The sequence below is a fragment of the Equus asinus genome, chromosome 19 (genome assembly GCF_041296235.1).
Source record: "Equus asinus isolate D_3611 breed Donkey chromosome 19, EquAss-T2T_v2, whole genome shotgun sequence".
In the NCBI taxonomy this organism is placed as follows: Eukaryota; Metazoa; Chordata; class Mammalia; order Perissodactyla; family Equidae; genus Equus; species Equus asinus.
Genome location: NC_091808.1, coordinates 14757328 through 14779745, shown reverse-complemented (window position 1 = coordinate 14779745; position 22418 = coordinate 14757328). Strand labels below are relative to the sequence as shown.

The following is a 22418-nucleotide window of genomic DNA, read 5'->3' as shown; positions in this document are numbered from 1 at the left end:
CAGGACAAGTTGGCTGCAGGATGTGAAGGAGCAAGGAGAGAGGAAAACGAAAGAGGGCTGCAAAATTTTCAGCTTGAATTATGGAGAAAGGAATGTTAAAATTTCCAGCAATAATGCATTTATTCAGAATTGTCCAATGTGCTTCTTAAACATAACTGTTAATAAATAGGACTAGCGTCCACTTTTAGAAGGCACATTGTGCGCATCACTAGCTGAGCATTTTATCGGTGTTACTGCATGACCCAGTAGGGATAAGGAACCATTAGAATATTCCAGTTCATAACTGACCAGGAGCAAAGTAAACATATTGACTTCTTTAGTCCATGAAGGTACCACTGACGGTGGAAGTACAGGGAATATGGAAGTTTAGGAAACGAAGATCAAACGGCTTAGGTTAAATAAATTTCTCCATGAAATAGTAATAGTGAGGGCCAGAAGTCAAACAAAACTTTTAAATTTGCAACCTATGGCTAGAGAAAAGTTTTGCCCGGACTATTTTAATTTATGGATCTCTTTCAGGTAAAAATAAATTTATATGATTGGAATAATGTCAGTCTTGAGAAAACAGCTCAAACCAAGCTGTGGTTTATTGATAGAAATATATCATATAATGTCAGTTACATTGAACAAGCATGTTATTACACATATCTGGGAATTTTATTTATGATACACTCTAAGGAAATTTCAGGTGCTTTGGGAAATTTAAAAAAATTTTAAGCTTTGGAGAATAAAATATGAAAGAAGTCAAGTCTGGGAAACACTTAATTATCTGTAAAGAGAAAAGTTCAGTCAACTTTTTGACTATTTTCACTATATGATATTAAATATATGGTTATTTATGAGCATCTGGAACTGGAAATATGTAGTATCTATACTCATCAGTATTATCAGATTATGATGTGGTTATTGATGCTTAGATTCTGTCATATAAAATGTCATCATTTACCTGATGCATGTAACTCTTGAGTTGATTCCGAAGGTGTCAAAGGATCTGAATGGAATATAAATAAACAAAAAGTTCAGATATATCCATACGCAGATATGCACTAGATTCATTAGCTGTGTGCAATTTATACTGAAAAATTAAAATATATTATCCCAAATATAAGTGAGTCTCTTCAACAAAGCTTTGTTTTCCAAGACAAATACCTTAGGTTCTTTCCCTAAAAAAGAATGCCATGAAGAGAATTATTTAAATTCTTAGCCTTCGACTTGAGCACCTATTTTTCTATCAGAAATCTGCATGCTACGGAACATATATTTTTATGTTCACTGTCGATAATATCAGTAAACAAAGAGACTTTCAGGCCTTTTTCTGAGCTACCGACAAGTAGTAAATTGGAATCAAAAGGACCCAATACAGGTTTGACCATCTTGAGTATCTTAATCAGCTTGCCTAACCCAATAATAACTTGATACTAGTTTATAAAACAAAAACAAAACACAACAAAAGGCTAAAAACATTAATAAAGTAATAACAAAATATTGTATAAATATATAAAATATTGTACAGATATTGTATAAAATATTAATAAAAATATTACCCAAAATTACATTTCTACCCTTTTTTCTATGAAGGCATTTAGATTAGAAAAAGAAAAATTGCTCCATAAATTACGAAAAGAATGGAATAATGTATGTAGCTTATGTTTGAGATGAAAATGACAAAACTTTCATCGGCTTGATAATGTACTTTAATTTTCTTTTCCCTCCAAAATATTAGTGCAAGCTATAACATAGACACAAGGAGGCTCTTGACCATCCCAGTTTCTGCTTTCCATCAATATAGTAACTTACTCACTGCTTAGAAGTCAAGTATTCTCCATTCCTAAATCATTTTAGTATTTTCTTTGATTAGTTTCTGATGTTTCAATCAGTGATGCTCATTTCTACCATGATCATCCTGGTATATATATATATATATATATATATATATTTTTTTTTTACAAAAGTAAAAAATGAAAACAATTTCTGTAGACTATTTATGCGGCAGTAGGTATAGTCAACAAAATGTGCATGCCCATTCTTACTTGCACACCCATTTCTTTCTGAGCCAGAGGGATCAAGTATTTGCGGTGTTGCCCCCCAGCCAGCCTGCCTTCCTCCCTTTCAAGGTAACAATTTTCTTCATAAAACTCATCTTGAGGAATTGCATTTTAACAGAATTACACACATTAATTGATAATTTTAAATGAATTTATACTCACAAAGTATAACTTTTCCTCCCTGTAAATTTATGTGTCTCAGAATGAAAGGAAAGCTATCTTTTGGAGCCAGTATGGTGAATGACAGTATGGGTCTGGGTTAAAATTCTTTGATTTACAATCCCCAGTTTTATAATTCTGTTGGTCTTCTCTTTAATGGAAAAGGAAACATAGACAAAAATTGAGAAATATAGAGCTGTATTCATTACCACAGGCCTATAGTTTCTTCTACATTTTAATACGATTACCTTGATCTAATGCCCATGTGACAACTTCAGACAAAACCAAGATGGAGGAAAGAAGAAAAAACCCAAAAAACCCAAACAAACCAAAGGCAAAACAAACAAACAAATAAAAAGTATTCACTTTGTAGGAATTGAAAATTCTGGAAATTATTACCTGGAATGTTTGCTGATCTTATGGGGAGACACAAAGGAATAAAGTGTTCGTGCTGACATACTTCTTGAAGAAAATCAAATTTATACTGGCATAAAGTCTGAAAAAGAGACAGATGGAATGACTACTATTTACACACCAAGAAAGCTAATACAAATTCCACACTCGAGGGGCTGGCCTGGTGGTGTAGATTAAGTTTGTGCACTCCACTTCCCCAGCCTGGGGTTCACCGGTTTGGATCCCAGCGTGGACACGGCATGGCTCATCAAGCCATGCTGTGGCAGGCGGCCCACATATAAAGTAGAGGAAGATGGGCAGAGATATTAGCTCAGGGCCAATCTTCCTCAAAATAAAAAAATCCACACTTGAGTCTCATACCTAAAAAGACGATATAGTTACTTTGGTGTGACCACCAGGTAATTGTTAAGTCTAAAGGATTTTGTCCCCTCTGAAGCGGTAAATGTAGTCAGAGTCCATGTTTTTGGAGATCGGTCAAGGCCTCCTCAGGAGATGATCCCATTGGTATTCTACACTGAGCTTTGATGAGATACAATCTTACTGAATCATATTTTTCGCTTCCTTTAGCTTATATCACAACACACTTATTCTAAGAAAAACAGTGCCCCACACACGTTCAGAGCTCTAAAACCACACTCAGCTCATGGAACTGATCACTACAGTCAATTCCTATGATCCAGCGCTGAGGAAGACAATGGTGCCGATAATCTAAAAGAAAGTAAATCTCTCTCCAGATGCCGTTTGTTCTCAGAGCACATTATTTAATTCCACCTCTTCTCTGCCCTTGCAAACAGGTCTGTCTTTTCAATAATGTTCTGATTAGAACAGTGACAAATAGGATCCAGACATGGTCTAAGGCAACTTAATACACGTGTTACTAACAACCTTGTAAGTAGAAACAATTAGCACGTTCATACTATGCTTTTCACTCTCATGCGCAGGCTACGTCATCAAGTTTTTTTTGGTGAGGAAGATTCGCCCTGAGCTAACATCTGTGCCAGTCTTCCTCTACTTTATATGTGGGAAGCTGCCACAGTATGGCTGACGAGTGGCATAGGTCCACACCCGGGATCCAAATCCGTGAACCCTGGGCCACCAAAGCGGAACGTGTCAAACTTAACCACCATGCTACGGGGCTGGTCCCATGATCAATTTTTTTTTAATTAAACTTTTTTTTTTTTGGAGGAAGATTAGTCCTGAGCTAACATCTGCTGCCAATTCTCCTCTTTTTGCTGAGGAAAACTGGCTCTGAGCTAACACCCGCACCCATCTTCCTCTACTTTATATGTGGGACGCCCCCCACAGCATGGCTTAACAAGCAGTGCATAGGTCTGCACCTGGGATCTGAACTGGCAAATGGGCTGTTGAAACAGAATGTGTGAACTTAACTGCTGCACCACCGGGTTGGCCCCCATGATCAATTTTTAAGAATCAATTAGTTTGTGTTCATTATATTTATTAATATCGGCTAACAAAACAAGCTATATTCCATTTGCTCACATATTTTAGAATTACATTTTGTGGCAACCTTAGTCAATAATTTAAAAGACTGCCATTTCAAACATGGATAGCATCTGACATAATCCTTCGTACATCAAAGGGAACAGAAGCATAATTAAATTATATATTCATTATTCTTCATTGAGTATGTTCTGTTTGGTCTTTGAAAAAAATACATAATTGGCCCAGCTCGGTGGTGCAGTGGTTAAGTTTGCATGCTCTGCTTCAGTGGCCCAGGGTTCGCCAGTTCGGATCCTGGGCACAGACCTACACTCTGCTCACCAAGCCATGCTGTGGCAGTGACCCATATATAAAATAGAGAAAGATGGGTACAGATGTTAGCTCAGGGCCATTCTTCCTCAAGCAAAGAGGAAGACTGGAAACAGATGTTAGCTCAAGGCCAATATTCCTCACCAAAAATATATATAATAATTTAGGTCTACTGGAATTAAATCTAAAAAGATATTCTGCAAATTTCATGCATAATTGGAGCACTAACAAAGAATATTCTTTCAAAAAATATTTACAGAGAGAATTGACTTCTCAGAACCAAATGACATATAATCATGTAACTCCCTTAGTCAAAAGTGAAGTCTCCACTGCTAAAAATATAATGTCAGATTCCTAAGCATGACATGAAAAGCAATAAGAAGATCATTATGTATTTTTGGCCACTTTGCATTCATTATTGTTTCCCAATATCTAGATAATTTCCCTCTGAGGACTTACCTTCTTCCCAATGCATAATGGGGAATTATTAATTCAGGTGACCTGTCTTCCCTCCATAGGAGGCAGGCATGTGACCCAAAGCAGGGTGGTCACACACTTCCTCTCTGGAATGTAAATCTTAAGCAGAGTGTTAAGAGTGTTGGAGAAGATGGTTCCAATCAATTTATCTTAGCAGCAGCAGACCTTGGCCACACGGTTCCTCCTTTGTGGTTATTCTTGTGCCCTGGAAATGCCTTGGCCCAGCTCTTTTCCGAGCTTAGCTCTCCAGCTCTCTACTCCCAATATCCTTCAATAAATTCCTTTTTGCTCAGATTGGAGTAAGTTTCTGTTGCTCGCAACCCAAGGAAGCTTAACTGATACAACTGTCATGATCTGGCCCATTTCCAGTCTTACATCCCTCCAGCAGTTGCCATACTATAGTTCAGTGGTTCTCAAACTTGAGAGTGTGTAAGAATCACCTGAACGTGACAGACTGCTGGGCCCCACCTGTGGCAGTTCAGTTCTGAGATCGCTGGTCTAGGGACCACATTTTGAGGAGCACTGCTCTCTAGATAGCACTGTTCCCTGCCTATCTCATGGCCCATACACCCTATTTAGGTCGGGTGATCAACTGTCCTATCTTGCCAAGACTGAAGGCTTCCGGGGAAGTAGGACTTTCATTGGTAAAAGGAAGACAGTCCTGAGCCAACCTGACTACAAGAACTACAGATGAAAAGAATCACTCCTCTCCCCACCCACAAGAAATTGAAGTGAAATGTAAACACTTTCATTCCACACTCTTTTGTCCTCCATTAAAGAAGGCCTTTGGAGACTTACTCAGCAGACGAATCGCTTTAAAAGGCTGCCTCTTATTGATATTGAAATTATTTTTGATACAGAGAACGGATAGGTTAATGTTTTACGCAGATACACACAGAGACCAGTTTATTTATTTATAATGCGGTAGTTCAGACAGCAAGCAGTCTTGCATTTGGTTCTTACCTTGAGATCACCAGAGGAGCACATGCTGATGTAATTGTTAACCATCTTAAACACAAAGCCACGGTCCATAAACGTAAAGCAGCGCTAAAAAGGATAAAATTCTAAATTCAGACATTCTTACTTTACGGATCACTAAAGATTTTAGAAAAGATGATTTAATATATGGAAGTAAAATAACATTTAACTAAATGTGTTGTATAACAAATGCTTTACAAATCTCCACAATATGTTTAAGCATTCATCCACATATGGCAATTAACTAAAATACGTACTAGATAGAGTACACACACCCGAAAGTTACAAACTCATATTTATCAATTTCATGAAACATGCCTAGGAGCTTTGCAATGAAATATGCCCTTCCCTTTTTATAGGGAAAGTTTTAACTTTTACTTGTCTATTTTTTTAACCAGTTAGTTACACTGTCTGGTTGTTTTTTAGTAAGCCGGTTCCGCAATTCCTTGGGTGAAGCTCTTTGGCTGTAAAACACTGGGTAGGAACAAGGGTGGCAGAGATGGGCCAGCAGAGCCTTTTTAGATCTCACTGGCCTCCTTCAACAGAATAGCTCTTCTTTTCGGCCAAGGCAGCTTCAATTCGAGGAGTGAAGGTAAGAGATGCTGCTCACTCTAATTCTGTTGTCAAACTCTCTTAACTGTAATAAGAGACTTAAACAGTAGGTGGGTTTGGAGGAGACAGGCAAGCATTCCAAGTTGGCACAATAAAGCTACAGGGGCCAGTGACGGCACTGGAAAGCTATGAAGCAGGAGGCAGGGACCGCATTTCCTGATGCAGTATCTTGGGCGGCACTATAGCAGATTGTCACGTGGGGGTCATCACTGTGTGTGTGTTTCATTCTATCTATCCACACGTGTGTGAGCATGCATACCACCCGGGGAAATTTCTCAGCCACTGTACCACTCAGTGTGGAAGGGTTTTTTTTCTTGTCCAAAGAGTCTAGGATGGTCCATGGCAATGGTTTTGTATTTCTTGCATCTCTCCTCAATTTTACAAACAAATCTCTTTTCTCAGAAAAGACTGGACATAAAATCTTGTTATAGGTAGTATGCTGAGTGGTAAGTCTCCCACTGAAAAATACCTGTGCGTAAACAAGGGCTATTTTCTCTAATAACGTTCTTCTAGTTGTTAATTTATATGGTTGTTTTGTTTTTCATTTCCATTTTTCTTTGTCTTCTTCTGAGTGTTTTTTATGTACCTATTCATTACTGTGTTAGTATATTGCCTCATTTATATTTTCATTTTTAATATGAATTTAAGCTCTTTCAATAACTCTTCATTCAGTTAAAAGTAAATGGTTCCCGTGTCCTCCCATCTCCCAATAGGACAGTGGAGAGAGGGGACACCAGAGTGTAGTCATAGGCTCAGAAGATGTAGACGCACAAGAGGAAGACGGGAGGAAAAGAGGGGCTTCATGTCTTCTGCACTAAGCAGGCTCCCAGCAGGTGTGTCAAATCCTTTTAGGCTCTCCCTTTGCAGGAGGAGGTCCCAACCTGGTCACCCTTGCAACATCCCCACCATGGACCTCTCTCCCCAGAAGACCTCTGCTCTCTCTTTCCTGCTGGGAAACGGCATGGGTCTCACCTTGCAGAGAGAGGAAGACCACCCAAGACAACTGTGGGCTCTAGAAACTTCTCAAGAAAGAGCAGGAGAGAAAGAGCCCTGGGGATGTCTTTGGTGAAGACAAGGGCCCTTTGACTTGATGGAGGAGGGGTTGGTGAGTCCTGTCATTGAACCAGAGTTGTGGCAATTGTCACCTCCCAGGAGCTACTGTGGGTACCCTGCAGAGCAGACCTGTGAGCTTTTGAAGGAGGCCAATCTCCAGCACCTGTGAATGAGGAAGGTAGGAAGAAGGCTGCCCGTCCTGGAGATCTAGGAAAACTCACTTCAGGTTGCTTGAGATTGAAGAAAGACTCTATGTGGCAAGCTTGTCATTTCTCTTTTTAAGGGGCAGTGCCCCATAAGCATTGTGCCAAATGGCTACATTCAATTTTACATTAAAAAAAATCACTTTCTCTCCATTTCCCTTTTTCTTTCCTAGTTCAAATGATTCGTCCAATAAACTTTACAAAAAATTTAAAAAATCTTTCAGTATCAAATAAATGCCATTAAAACTATAAATTGTAAAACAATGCTTACATGATGGACTTTTATAATGTACAATATATTAAAAGAATGTTTCCATTTATAAGCTTCACACATAAGTATTGCTTTCAATCTGCAGTCCATGTGAACTACATATGTTATAGACTATACTTATCCATTGTCAGTCTGTGCTTTTTACCACAGATTTCACAAGACCACTGCTACCACCATTAGCTTTCTACTTTGTCTCATCCTTTTTCATCTTGGACATTATTTTATTTGCCCCCATGTTAGACATTAGTTTATGTGCCACCAGAAGCAACTTTAACATTAATGAGCTCCATGCAAAGCATACATTTATTACAAGTACAGAGCATTTAAGCCAAGAAGGGTAGATAATGGGTCTTTTCCATTATTTTGCAGTTTAGGGAGAAATATCGCAGATGTTTCTTAAACACAATTTGCTTGCATCATTTTTTCCGAATTCCCTCTTCTCTCAATCACTTCAGATAAACTACTAGCATAGTAATAGACTTAATTCCCACGGGTCTAAAACGTGGTTGAAAACTAAAGTGATTTTTTTCTCCTTTACTCTCTTCCTCCTTAATCCTGACCATCCCTTTCTCTTTCTGAAAGCAAGGAAAAAGCAAAATTAAGAGGTGAAGTGTCTGAAGAAAAAAAATAAATTCAAGATGAAAACAAATGCAGTGCATAATTTGAAATAGTGTTTAACACATTAAAAAAGAAATTAGATTGGATTAAAACTCACCATAGACAACTTGGCCTAATTTTACATCCAACTCCACAGCCTCCTAACTTTCTATATCAGTATTTATTTATAAATTCTCATTCCTATCCAGGATGTTCTGGTGTCTACCATAAAGAAACAAGAAAAGTGGCTTCATCAAGGTTACAATAGTCAAGAGTTGGGCAAAAGAAGAAAGAAAAACATCTTTCTAGTTGAATGTATCATCTGTTAAATGATAGACCATCATTCTATGTTAGCTTTTTTGACTAAGCCTTTTTTCTTCTCCATTCAATATGAATGCCTGTAATGCAAAGAAATATAACTAATTTTATATATAGTTTAGTTTAGTAAGTTTAGTAATTGGTTGCTCAACACTTTGATAATATTCCTTTTATGTGATCAGTGCATAATGTCTTCATCATGTAAAAAAGAACCTGAAGGTAATTTAAAAAAAAAAATGCTAAATTCCCAAAAGTTTTCCCAAAGTAGTTATTTGGCATCCTTGTTGGAGCTATAGACCATCCAGAACATCACTTCAAGGGCAGAAATACCCGAGAGAATAATATTGCCACAGGGTGGCTTCTCCTTTAAAAAATCTCACTCTTCTCTTAAAAAATATTTAGAGGTACGATGAATTGACAGCACTCAAATGGATACTTATCTTACCTTGGTTTTTGTTCTATATGAGTCTTTGGGAAAAATACTAAAAGTATTTCAGGCAGGAAAGATGTATAGAAGAAAGCATTCATCTAATTGTGCTAGTTTTGACTCTTCATCATAAATGGAGATGGAATTGATTAACGAGGAGGGTATCTCGCATCCACTCTCATGCGGGCTTGAATAAAATGGTGATCTTGTATAACTGTACCTTGAGAAATCTGGCAACGCTGTGGTTTGCCCTTCTTGTTTCTTCAGGTGCATCTTTGTATTTCCAAATCATGTGGTCGCAAAGGACCATTACAAGATTGTCCAACTCATTTTGGTAAGATTCAGGAAATCTTTGAGCCCGAGAGAGCTAAGGAAAGAATGGGTCATTTTTTATAATGTGGCATATGAAACATTAAGCCTGGAATAAATAAACAGAAAGACTTACTTCATTTTGTATATCATCAAATGAAAAGAATCCTTTTGAAAACTTGAAAGCAATTAACAAAATAGAAGCCCTTTTAATTTCAAGGTCATGATTTCCATCATTTTCATTTAATATTTCCTTCTATTTTGGCCAATAAACTTTTCACTTTTTCATTAAAAAGTAGATGATAACATATAGTAATTGCAAACTATTTGAACAATTTACAAATGTAACATTTTCTATGACCTCTCACATCTTAATTCTTCTCTATTCCCTCTCAGGCAATAACTGCTATTAATGGTTTAATGAATATTATTCTAGATTTTCTTTGACACATAGTTCTCTATTTAATTTAAAAGTCAATTATTTTGAGTTTTTAAACTAGGAATTCCCTAATAAACAACTATAAGCAATCAATGAATGAATAATTGAATGAGTAAAGATAGTGGTTTGAAACGTCCTCTAATAATTAGTGAGTTCCAGCTAGTCTTCTTTTGAAAATTTCTTTCAGTCTTATTGAAGTATAATTGACATAAAATTGTAAGATATTTAAAGTGAACCTCATGGTGTTTTGATACACATATACATTGTGAAAGGATCCACCCATCTAGTTAATTACCACATCCTTCACCTCACATATTTATCTTTTTTTTTTTTTTGGTGACAACGTTTAAGTTTTCCTCTCTTAGTAAACTTCAATTATAAAATACAGTGTTATCAACTGTAATCACCACGTATAATATTAGCTCCTGAGACCTTATTCATCTTAGAGCTGCAAGTTAGTCCCAGCTAGTCTTAACTCCACGGTCACAGCACACGACACGGCCAGTGGGAGCTCACAGTCAAGATACTTTTTCTACAAAATGCAAAATGGCTTGGCTATGAGATTACACAACATACACGCAATAAAACTCCACAGGTTCCTAAAGACCAACCCTTAGGGCCAGGAATTCACTCCTCCTGCCTGAACTCCAGCACACAGGGGGAACGTTTCAGGCAGCTGAGCTTTCCCATCTCAGTCTCTGGTTTGTGAATTTACAGTCCCTTGCATGAGATAGATAAGATTCATTCATCTTTACAAGCTTTACAAAACTAGACTCACATTTTCACTACAGATAGAAACACAAAATTTAGAGTTAGACTGAATCATGTATTTCTAAAATTCTGGGCACCCATACTTCCAATGCTGCAAGAATTAAAACCATGGAGGATGAAGTTACAGAAATTGCATAGAACCAACAGTGACTTAACTGTGGGATGCTGGAGCTGGGTTGGTCTGGCTTTTCTTTAAGCCAATTGACCAGGACACCACTGTATAGGCATTCTGAGGATCTCATGCTTACCCTCCGTATATTGTTAAAGCTTCTTGTTGAAATCAAATTAAATTAACAACAAATAAACTCAACCAATTTAATCACACACATCTTTTGTTATTCTGCTCCATCTACCTTGGGCAATAAAAGTAAACAATTTGCCCACATGAAAGCAACAATCACTTTTTTAGTAATCAAAGCACATTTATAGTTTTCCTCTTTTCATTTTGTTAGTCCTCTCAGATCAACATCAACATTTTCTTCACATGGACATGCATTCATCTCTTGGGCTTTGATATTCCCTCTGTTCTTTCTTCATTTTGCCTTCCTCTTAGACTCACCCTGTGGCCTACTCCCACTCTTAACTCCCACTCTTAAGTGAGGAATGGTAAGTACATGAGTAATGTTTTTAATCGTTCTCCGGAAGTACATCCCAAAGTCTCGAGGTGGGAAAATTCTTGCACTGGGGATTGTGGATTTTCTGTCTCAGGAAAGGGGAGGAAGGGGAGTGACATGACAGCAGGATCTGATCTCAAGCTGCAGAGCTGGAACGTGCTGGGTAACTTGAGCTTTGGTGTGGCAAAGGTCACAAGGAACAGGCCTAGAATGCATGGGCTGAATTTCAGGCATTTGGGAGTTTTGTTAGGAATACGGGGTTGCTGGGAAACAAAAAGTGTAGCCAGGTCAATGAACCTTTTGCTACTAGAGATCAGTGTTGAGAAGACATCCAGCAGTTCCTGGTAAATAGGAACTCACCTTGATTAAGAGAGCAGGGGTCATATGGAGGTGCTGCGTCTCAGAGGGCTAAACCAGCTATCTTTCCTGACATCCTCGAATCTCCCACACTTGCTCCTCATAAGGGAAATTTCTTTAAAGGTGGAGAAAACCATTCACTTTGCAATTAAAAAGAAAATGCAAATAAATTCACATTTATTGTGAATGCTTTTGAGTCAAATGACGCTATCAGGTCTTTTCCTACTGTGATAAATAGAGATGGTTTAGAAAATTGGAAGGTCATGGGCCCCTGGAAGAAAACTGGAGTGTGGGGGTTGCCCCTGAAGAGGGTAATAAAAATGGAACTTGAATCAGTGAAGATAAACCATGAGACACAAAGATGTTGTCCATGATGAGTTCCTTGATTCTTAGGCTGTTCATTGGGGTGTTCATTGGGGTGGGAGCTAGGTATTTGAGCAAATCCATACTGATGAGAACTAAAGGATTTAGGTCTAACCCATTCTTTTTTTCAGATAGGAAAACAGGCTCTGAGCTGTTAAGTGTCTTTTTTATCATCTAACATGTTAGTGGCAGAGCAAGAATTATAGTGGTGAGGTTTCCTGACTCCAACACAGCTTAACAACAGAGAGATAGGAGTCATCCCTATCTTCATGTTAGATTTTCTCTTCCTCCTAGACAGGAGGCTCTTATCTCTGGAAGTAGAAGAGCAGACACAGCTGAAAAGTAAACATAGAATTTTAAAATTAAGAGTTTTGGAATTCCAGAGATAATCAAATGTCCAGCCAAGGCAGGTCTGCTATTCTTATGTCAAGGCCATGGTAGGAAAGACCTTGGGTCTGGAAGCATGGATGGGGACATGTGGATGGATGACCTGAGGATGGTGGCTCTGCACACTGAACCCTCAGTGTAGTAAAAGTGTCCCATCCTCTCCCTGCAAGGCAATAGGCAAAGCCTCCAGGAGCTGTCTTTCCTCCTCTTCTGGAGCTCAGGCCATTAACTGGGGTAAAGCCCAGCTTAATCTAGCTGTGACCTTGCTGGCTCTAATAAAGTAACAAAGAGAGTATAGCCTAAGGAGCTGTAAGAATTAGCTGGCATGTACCAGCAGGAGCCACGGTGGAAGTACCACTGAGACTGGACATTGAGTGTTTGATCAAGGTGGCCAGAATCTAAGAGTGGATAAATTAAAATTCCTTGACATGGGGGTGCTTATAAGAACACGGTCTTAAACAAGACTTCAGGGAATGGATCACTCACTGTTAGGGTGGCTCTTAGAATCTTGGAGATGGCTCATTGTAAGCAGAGTGGAGATGCCTGAGTTGCCCTGATAGATGATAGAGGAGGAATAAAGACGCAGAGGGAAGTGGACACGTAGGAATGGATATATGGGGAGCGGAACACCCACCAGAGGATCATGTTCCACAGGAAGACCTGGGAGACACACCATCCACCAAGGCCATCAAGAAGGTACAGCGACCCACATCCCAAGACGTTCAGTGGTGTCCCCTCTCTGCAGCGGGGAGAGGTAGTTGCAGTGTTGGCTCACTACCAGCTATGGGGATGTTGGTCACCAAAATAACAGAGGCCATGTGATTGTACTTAATCTCTAGGAGCCAGGGGGCTGCAATTATCATAACAAATGTCAAGCCTGGAGGGAAGCCAAGGGGGCTTGACTCTCAGAAAGTTGTGGAATCGATGATACGTGGAATCCCAACAGACAAGATAGACATCCTCAACAATGGCAATGCTTAACATCCACCAAGAAGGCAAGAATGGGCAATTAGAAGATGGGGATGTTCACTCCAATAAACAGTCATGATTCCTTTCTCTGTTCCTGGACCTGAGTCAATTTTCAGATCTGGTACCCATTGACTGAAGAGGAGGCAGGGTCCCTAAAGAAAGCTCCCTGCAATACTTTACACAGGTGACTGTACACAAGGGAGAGGGGAATGCTCATATATTTCAAGCACTATTGGGTGCAAGATCAGAGTTGATATTGATATCTGGAGACCAAAAGCATCACCATGTCCACCCTGTTAGAGTGGGAACTTACAGTAATTAAAAAAGGAGTCTTGACTAAAGTTCTGTTAACAGTGGGTCCACAGACCCACCCAATAGTCATTTACCTGTCCAAATGTATAATTTTTATTGACATAATCAGCATTTGGTGTAGCCCCATGCTAGGACCTGTCCTAGTGGGGAAGGCCAAGTGGAAGCCTCTGACATGGCCCCTCCTCCACCAAGAGTGTAAATGAAGACAATATTAGTAAGCACCACCATCCCCACCCCATGTAATATTGTTCTGATTGATTCTCTTGGTGGGGGAGGGACGTGTCAGAGTGTTCCTCTTGGTCTTATCCACGTGGGAAAAGAGAGAAATACGTGTGGAATTTAGGTGATCCACTTGGGTGCTTCTTGGTCCTCCTTACCCAATTGTAACTATGAATGGTCTGAGTAGAGTATGATTACCAGCAGCTGAGACCACTATGGATCACTCCAGAATGAGAGTTTGGGTCACCCAAAGGTAAGTCACTAAGACCTTCAGAGGTATTGGCTGAGGGTGAGAAAAATCTAGAATGGATAGTAGAGGAGGGAGATGATGAGTACCATCTGGGGCCCCGAGGCCAACAGTAGTAACAGGGTCTATAGTCATTCCCACTAGCCTCCCTCTTATAAGTTTCTTTTCAGGAAGAGAGGCTCACGGGAACTGTGGAGGACAGATTCACGAACACGTGCAATAAGTGGTGCAAACTGTGGACTGTGGCAACCATGATGTGCACAGCTCAGATGATCCTTCAAGACAAAATATACTGAGAGGAATGTAAATAGGAACCACTTAAGCATCCATGCCGAGGCCACACTCTCCCCGGGATGCTCCAAGTCAATAACTGAGCTTGTAGAGGTACCAGAACCAGACCATCTGCCCAATGCAGGAATCTTCTAATGAACCTTCTTTGCTCTCAGACTGCCCATTGGCCTAGCTAGAACTTTCTCACTGCAAGGCTCTTTCTGGCCAATCCTCCTTCCTTCCCCATCTTCTTTCACAAGTGTCGGAACTTTCTTAGTCCTTTTGCTTGTCCCTCCTTATCCTTCCTAGCCATTTTGCCCTTCCTGTTTTGCCCTGGTGTCTGCTTCTGAGGACTTGTACTGACATACACAATCATTTCTCCCATTTAAAAGGCAATTAACATAAATTGCTAAAGTTTACAAAGCAAATACAAATGCAACTGATGAGAGTATACTCAGCATAATTGTTGGATAACATTATATTACCTATGATCTTACCTGAATTTTATTTGTGTCAACCAAGTGCTGTGCCATTGATTTTAGGATAATTGCAAAGAAGAACCAGGAATGCTGTTATGAAAAGAAAAGACATTAAGAAATTTATTATCCTATGGTAAAATAATGATAATTCTGTTCTTTACAACTCGTAATATTATAAAATCTTTTTATTAAAAGGTATTCTTTGAAATTAAATGCATCAGAGCAACAATATATTCTCCATTATGTTATGATGATCTTTATCAAAGTTCTAATGGTAGAAACGAGCGTCAGACATAAGTGTGAGACATCTCAGTTCCTCAGTCATCTCAAAGAATATTTAAACTAAAACAAGATACCAGTTTACCCAGTGTAGTTGATTAGACAGTAATCTTAGGAAATATTGATTCTATTTGTTTCACTTAAACAAAATTAAACAAAACTTTTTATGTGAAAATATATCATTAGCAGGCCCATCCCTGACATTTCCAGGGCGAGAAGCCAGAGTAAAAATGAAAGGCCACATGTCTGAGTATCTAAAACTTGGAAGTCAAGCTGACAAAGTGCTAAAGAAAGTATGTTTGATCCTCCCACCTTGACAAGCATAACTTCAGGATAACTTGGAATGCTGGACCAGAATGTGGGGGCATGGGGAGAGCAGGTGCCTGGCCTACCTGCTCTTCCCATCCCAGGTTCTGTCCTACACCTTGAGGGGCCCACTGCACACGTGTGACTGTCCAGCTGGCACATCCACTTGCTGTCCACAAACCAGTCCCTCCCTCTCACTGCAAACTGCTCCCCGCTTCGGTCTAAAGTTGCACCCAGGCATCAAGATTAGCTTTCTGGAGGATGGATCTGGGCAGGAGGTCTAAGCAGATCCAGGAATAAGCTTATAGGTCCTTGAGGCAGGGGCTCCCAGGTATCCTTACAGGTTCAGAAGGGGAGCTAGGGACTCCCAGTGGGCATCTCTCTTGGCTACTCTCATTCCTTTTCCTAGGGGGATGGGCACAGTTGGAGGAGACCAAAGCGCATCCCAGGATGAAGGCACCTCTTTCTTGGCTTTAAGGGTGATGCTTACCCCAGACACAAAAAGTGTATATCGCATATGTACAGTTTAAAGAATGCACCTCCCCGGTCCTCTCCCCTTCCATCCCCTCCCCCACAGACAACAGTGGTGAACTCTGTGCTAATCATCCCCTTGCTCTGCTTCTTAATTTTGCCACCACTATTATACATTGAAGCAATATTTAGTTTTGTTTGCCGCTGAACTTCGTATAAGTGGAATCATCCTGTATGTGTTCTCCTGTGATTGCCTTTTTCATTCAACAAATTCTGTTTTGAGGTTCATTCATGTTGAGTCATGTACCTGGAGGTCCTGTATTGTCACTGCATCACATATGTAATCACAATTTACTCATCTGCTCTACTGTCGATGGGCATTTGAATTATATCCAATTTTAGGCTGACACAAAGCATGCTGCTAAACACTTCTGAGTCCTAACTCTAGAGGACTGATTAAGATGAGGAGGGGAGGAGGTTTAAGTTTTAAAGAGGCAGCTCTAACTTAATGAAGGGGTCACTTTTTAGTAAAAAAAAACGTAAATGGCTACTTGGAAATGTAGATACTGGAAATGAAATTCATGTTGTTGGAAATATTTAATTAACACAAGGCACCCTGTTAAAATCTCCTTTTCCCCATCTTGTCCAAAATGATATTTTTAACTATCATGCCAAATGTTCCAACATTTGTCTCTTAATTCAACGGACACCTGCCACTCTTCCTCCCTCAGCACTCCAGCCTGTTTTTGCTGTTTACCTTGAGTCTGCCGAAACGAATCAAATTGAGTCTTTTGTCCCTGTTCTTGTCTGATAACAGAAGGCCCCACTCCTCTCCTGCCCTCTAATCTTGGTAGGCACCCACAATCCCTTTTGTTTCCATACACCCACTGCTTCCATCTCCTGAAACCCACCCACTAGAATTCATGGGCCATGATCAGCAAAATCTCCTGAAGACACAATTTCTCCTCCAGACAGTCCCTTCACCTTGTCTTTTAACTGAACGTTGACTGTCCCCAGAGGACCCTGCTCCTCCAGCATGCAGCTGTCCCCAGCGATCCCTGTTTCCATCCTCACCCTACTACAGTCTATTCTCTGCATAGCCATCAGAAGGATGCTTTTAAACCAAGGTCAGCTCACGTCACTCCTCTGCTCAAAATCCTGTAATGGCCCCCAATTTCCCTCTGAGAGGAAATCAAAGACCTGGCAAGGGCCCACAAGACCTCATGCTACCTGCCAAAACTCCCGTTGCTTCTCTGACTTCATCTTGCCTCCTCTCTTCTTTGCTTACTTGGCTTCACCCACATTGGCCTCCCTGCTGTCCTTCAGGTACATCGGGCATGCTGTATCTATGGTAGGGGTCTTCCCCTCTATTTTTAATGTCCTACTCTCAACATCCACATGGCCAGCTCTCTCTCCTCCTTCACATTTTTGGCACAAGTATTACCTTCTTCATGAGCTCTATCCTGACCATTCTATTTAAAACTGCAAACCTCACCCCACACCCTCAGTGGCCCCAATTCCCCTTGGTTGCCTGACATTTTCTTTTCCCATACTACTTCTCATCTTCTAACACACAATTTAATTTCTTTGTTTTTATATCTGTAGTTTATTGTTTTTATCCTCTGGTAGAATGTTAGCTCCCCAAGAGCAGAGATCTCTATTTTATTCTCTGACACATGCCAAGTGCCTAGGATGGTGCCTGTCACATGGGAGGCCCTCAGAACATATTTGTTGGATAAACTGAATAAATATACTCATAAGGCTAATTTAAACAAACAAATTTCTTGGCTTAGGATGATCTGATTTGAGTGAACTCACGTTGATGCTTATTGATTCCACCCTCTCATTCTAGCTACTTATGAATCAATCATCCATCTGTGAAGTCATGACAGATAATTAATTTAGTTGGGGACTAAATTCGCTATTCTAGAATAAGTTAGAGTTATCTTTGTATAAGCTTCTCACTCTCTCTTCTTTATGTTCCTACAAATGTATGTGTTTCAACTTTTGGGGGTCAAAAAGTGGCTGTTTCTCTGCTTCCTCTCCATTGTTATCATATTGATTCATACATCATTAATCCTCTTATTTGTATTTTTCCTCTTACTGAGCCTAAAAACCCAATGAACCTTATTTTTGGTACACTTAGCATCTTTGAATGTTTTAGGTCATTCTTAATAGTCATTCATTTTGCCTTTAGGTCAAAGGACTTAACTAGGGTTCTTTCTGCTTTTTAAGGTGATCTGTTCCCTTGACATAGATCTTTTTTGCTTAATATTTTTATATGCTACAGTTTCAATATGAAGCTTAGGCTAGAAACCACAAGAGAAATGGTCTATATAAATCAATGAATCCTATCTATTTCCGGGTTGAGAGCAAGCCATCCCTCATACTAACAATTAAAGGACTGTCTTTAAATTCTTTACCTTGAGGACATGCTTTACTGTCGTTGAGTCATTTGATTTCAAAAGACCAGTCACATTTTTAGCCAGTTCCTCATGTATAGTTCTCTCCTTGCACGCCCTCGTCTTGAAAACGAACTGAAGAAAATCCAAAGAGTGAAAAAAGTTAAATACTTTAAAAAAACAAAGCTTCAATAATTATGTTCCATGAGTAACTCATATTTCAAAATTAGCTGCTCATGCCAGATTTTGTCATGAAATAAACAAAGGCCCAACGATAAGTATAATACACACCTCTTCCTATTTAGGGCTTTGCACAGGTAGGGCCTTGCTTACCTAAGCTCTCCTTGAAACTCTTTTGGTAGAAATCAAAAGAAAGAGTCAGAGAGCAACTTAGTGGGTTCAGGGAAACATGGGGGGCTTTGACCCACCTACTTAGGACACATTTCCCCTTCTCCTTCCTTCCACTGGTAACAGGTGACCTGGTAGCAATTCTTCATCCTGAAAGGGTAGAGCACCCACTCAAATAGCCAAGTGGGGAAGCGGGTGCCTTCCAGAGGCTAGTAGGTGAGCTCCCCACACGCCCAGGGTCTACCACCTCATGCTTAGACACAGCTATCAAAGGGTTCATGAACATCCGCTGTCAGTAAGATCACAAATGCTGCCCACTTTTTTTTCCTCAAAAGGTTGGTTTTGGCATGCACCACTGAGTGCATGTAATGATTTTAGTTTTCAGTGTTTCTTCATATATTTTAAGGATATCAGTTTCAACTAATGTGCATACATTTCAAATATAAAATGCTTATTACTGAATTATGATATTTTACTTATGAGTTGGGTTTGCCGCAAGGAAGGTAATTTCTTCATAGTAGTCACAATTCACACTTCACTATAAGCAAGAGTGAAGGCAGGGAAGAAACTCAAAGCAGAAGCACATTCACATTTGAATCTATGATCATTTCTTTGAACTTCGTAGCTCATTGACAGCTAAGTTGTCTTGATGGGGCCTGACTTCTCCAAGCTCATTCCAGAGGAGAAAGACAAAGCTAAGAGGTGCGTGAAACTAACTAAAATCAGGAGGAGTACAATCTTTTCCCCTCATGGATTACAACTCATATGAGGGTAGTCATCAACTACCTAACCCCATGCACTGCCATTTAGCCCCAGGGGCATTTCAACTAGCTCCGAAATACTCTTATTTTAAAATTTTGGCTAGAACGTGTCAGTGCCAAGAGTTGCTGTAAACCATGGCATTTAACTAGACTGACTTTAGACATACGTCTTTGAAAGAGACATGGTGTATGTGCGCATTTTGGGTATTGCAGATGGGGTGAGTTAGCAGCATTTAGCACCACTGAACTTGAAATGGTGTTTAGTTTGCTTCTGAATAAATATCAATTACACTGAATAGCACATCTTTCAAAGACATTGAAGCACGTGTTGGTACCAGCCGATCAGTTTTTATTATATTCCTAGGTGCAGACCTTAATAATTATCTATATGTTAAAAAATAATTTTTTCTACCTATGGTAAAAAAATCAGACTCCTTGGTCAAGGTCAGGCTATAAACCACGTACTGCAACGAGTCCAATCATAGAATCACAGAGTCAGATGTTCATTTGTTCCATCCCATCTCACTTCAGAGAGGAGAAAAATGAGGTTCAGAGAGGTTGATTACTCAAGTTAACTATTCAGACTTGACTAGCACCTAGTTTCTCACTTGCTAGTTTAGTGCTCTTTCCGGAGTAAAATCTCAGTTGGTTATATTCACTAGGCTGTCTTCATTTTAGATACATGAAAATATGTTATAAAACATCTTTAGGAATTGTTATCAACTTGAAATTCCACATAGGTGTATTTCTGGATTTGAATCACTTCAAGGCAAACTAAATAAACAATTTCGGATATTACAAAATCAAATGGTCTCTTCAGGATATTTCAAACATCCTGATTAAAAAGAAAGACCATATTAGGATGCATTTTCAATATACCTCTCTGAGTATCACAGGTAGCATCTGAGAGTTGACTTAAGGTTCTCTTAAGGAACCAGCCTTGACTGTCACAAAAATAGTCACAACGTCAGTGGGTTCTTGAAGAAAGTTTCAATGATTCCATTGGAACAAGGTAAATGTACTTGTGTTGAAATGAAGATGCCTTTGTGTAATATGGATTGGGGAATGTTTTTCTTCTCAGCCCCTTTGGAGATTGAAATGGAAAATGGAGGTAAGTGTTGGGAGAGTGAAAGTTCTGTAGATGTTTCTGTTGAATGTAAATTCATCAATACACTGGAAGAGTACACTATGACTCTGTCTTAAATAGAGAGCAAACTAAAGAGGTATTTCTAGGCGGAACTGGCTTTCTGAAATTGAAATGTAGATCTTATTGGGTAAATTATACCACAGGGACATTATTGTGAAGTCTATTTTTGGCATACAGGCTATGTTAAGGAAGGGTATACATTCATACTTAGGTATTTGGGAAGACAACTAACATTTCAGCATTTATATAGATATAAAACTGTAAGGAAAAAAATTCCACACTGATGGTATCTCAGAGGGCTTCATGCCAGATTGAAATTTCCAGTTATTTCCTTTTACAAGAGCTTTTAAAATTTTTTTACAAGTTTCTAGCACAAAAGACCCAAAACTTTTCTCTAGTTATCTTTCTAGCCATCTAAAATATATCAGTATATGTCTATCCATATATACTAATTAACTATATTCTTTTAATTGAGAAAAGTCTATGCCTCAAAAAGATTTAATCTATGCATAGAAAAAAGTAGAAATTTAGGTCCTCCATGGATTATAAAGTATTACTAAGGTACTCTTATTTATCTCTGGATGCATTCCTTCTTTTCATTCAAGACGACATTTAGGCAGCAACTATAATGTGCAAACATCATCCCAAGTTCACTGGCATTAATTCACAGGCCAACTGGAAATGAGAATATAGACATGTCCAAGTGAACACCTGACGAAGGACGCTGGAGGAAGCAGTGCACACTGATGGAATGGGCTAGTGGTTCATGCCAGAGGATAAAGGACTTAACATACCAGAAGCAGGTACAAATATACAGTAACTGGGAAAATGAAATAATGCCTGAGAAAACAATAAAAAGAGCTAAGAAAACATTACAGAAGAAACATAGAGCATTCAACAAACCAAGAGGAAAAATCTTCCTTAAATTTACACGGGAATTTCATTTATTTGTAACGTTGACTTTACATTAAAGTTTTCTCCTCTATCTCTTTCTTTGCTCTCTCTCCCCATATAATATTCATTTGCGCATGTACATGTTATTTATACATTTAAACATTTAAGCAATACATCTAGCCCATCAATGCAAAGAGACAGATTTCTAAGTAGCTAAGGGGAATGCTTAATATTGCTGTGGGTGGGCACCACCCCGCTAAAGGGAGTAACTTCCCACTTCTTGCAGACAGGAGATGAGACAAGCCACACAGTGCAAGGGGATATGACCAATGTTCAAGTGCTGATTTCATACCTTAATGTACGACTGGACGGAGTGGTCCAGCTGCTCTTCATGGCACTTGGCTACAATGTCAGTCAAAACCCTAGAAACACAGAGCTGTTCAGTGGCCTTTCTGGAGAATGCAGGAAAACACCACTTGGTTTGTCATTGGAGTGTTTGGTAAACTGGGTACTTAATCATTAGCGAATGAATGAATCAATTTCAGACTCCCCCTCATCCCCCTTATTCCCCTGTACCGAGTATTTGATAGTTATATCACCTGTTAGCCATTTCCAACCTTGAAATCTCTAAACACTAAGATATAAGTAGTGTCTTAGGGCTGCAGTATCACATTGCAGATTTTTTGCCAGAGTTGACTGGGCTATTACGATCTGCGTGTTTGCTGACATTGTCTTCTTGGAAAAGTGATC

General features: G+C 39.4%; 1 protein-coding gene across 18 annotated transcripts in view; it reads right to left on the bottom strand.

Moving 5' to 3' along the window:
• Window positions 1-22418, bottom strand: part of DOCK10 (dedicator of cytokinesis 10) — a 263089-nt gene that overhangs the window by 44346 nt on the left and 196325 nt on the right. For all 18 annotated transcript variants that reach the window (XM_044751296.2, XM_070489634.1, XM_070489638.1 and 15 more), the window contains exons 25-31: window positions 22021-22090; window positions 18540-18653; window positions 15079-15150; window positions 9545-9691; window positions 5829-5912; window positions 2604-2700; window positions 947-991 (exon numbers count right to left, since the gene is read on the bottom strand). In XM_044751296.2, the coding sequence (XP_044607231.2) occupies window positions 947-991; window positions 2604-2700; window positions 5829-5912; window positions 9545-9691; window positions 15079-15150; window positions 18540-18653; window positions 22021-22090 (629 nt within the window). The remainder of the gene's footprint in view (window positions 1-946; window positions 992-2603; window positions 2701-5828; window positions 5913-9544; window positions 9692-15078; window positions 15151-18539; window positions 18654-22020; window positions 22091-22418) is intronic.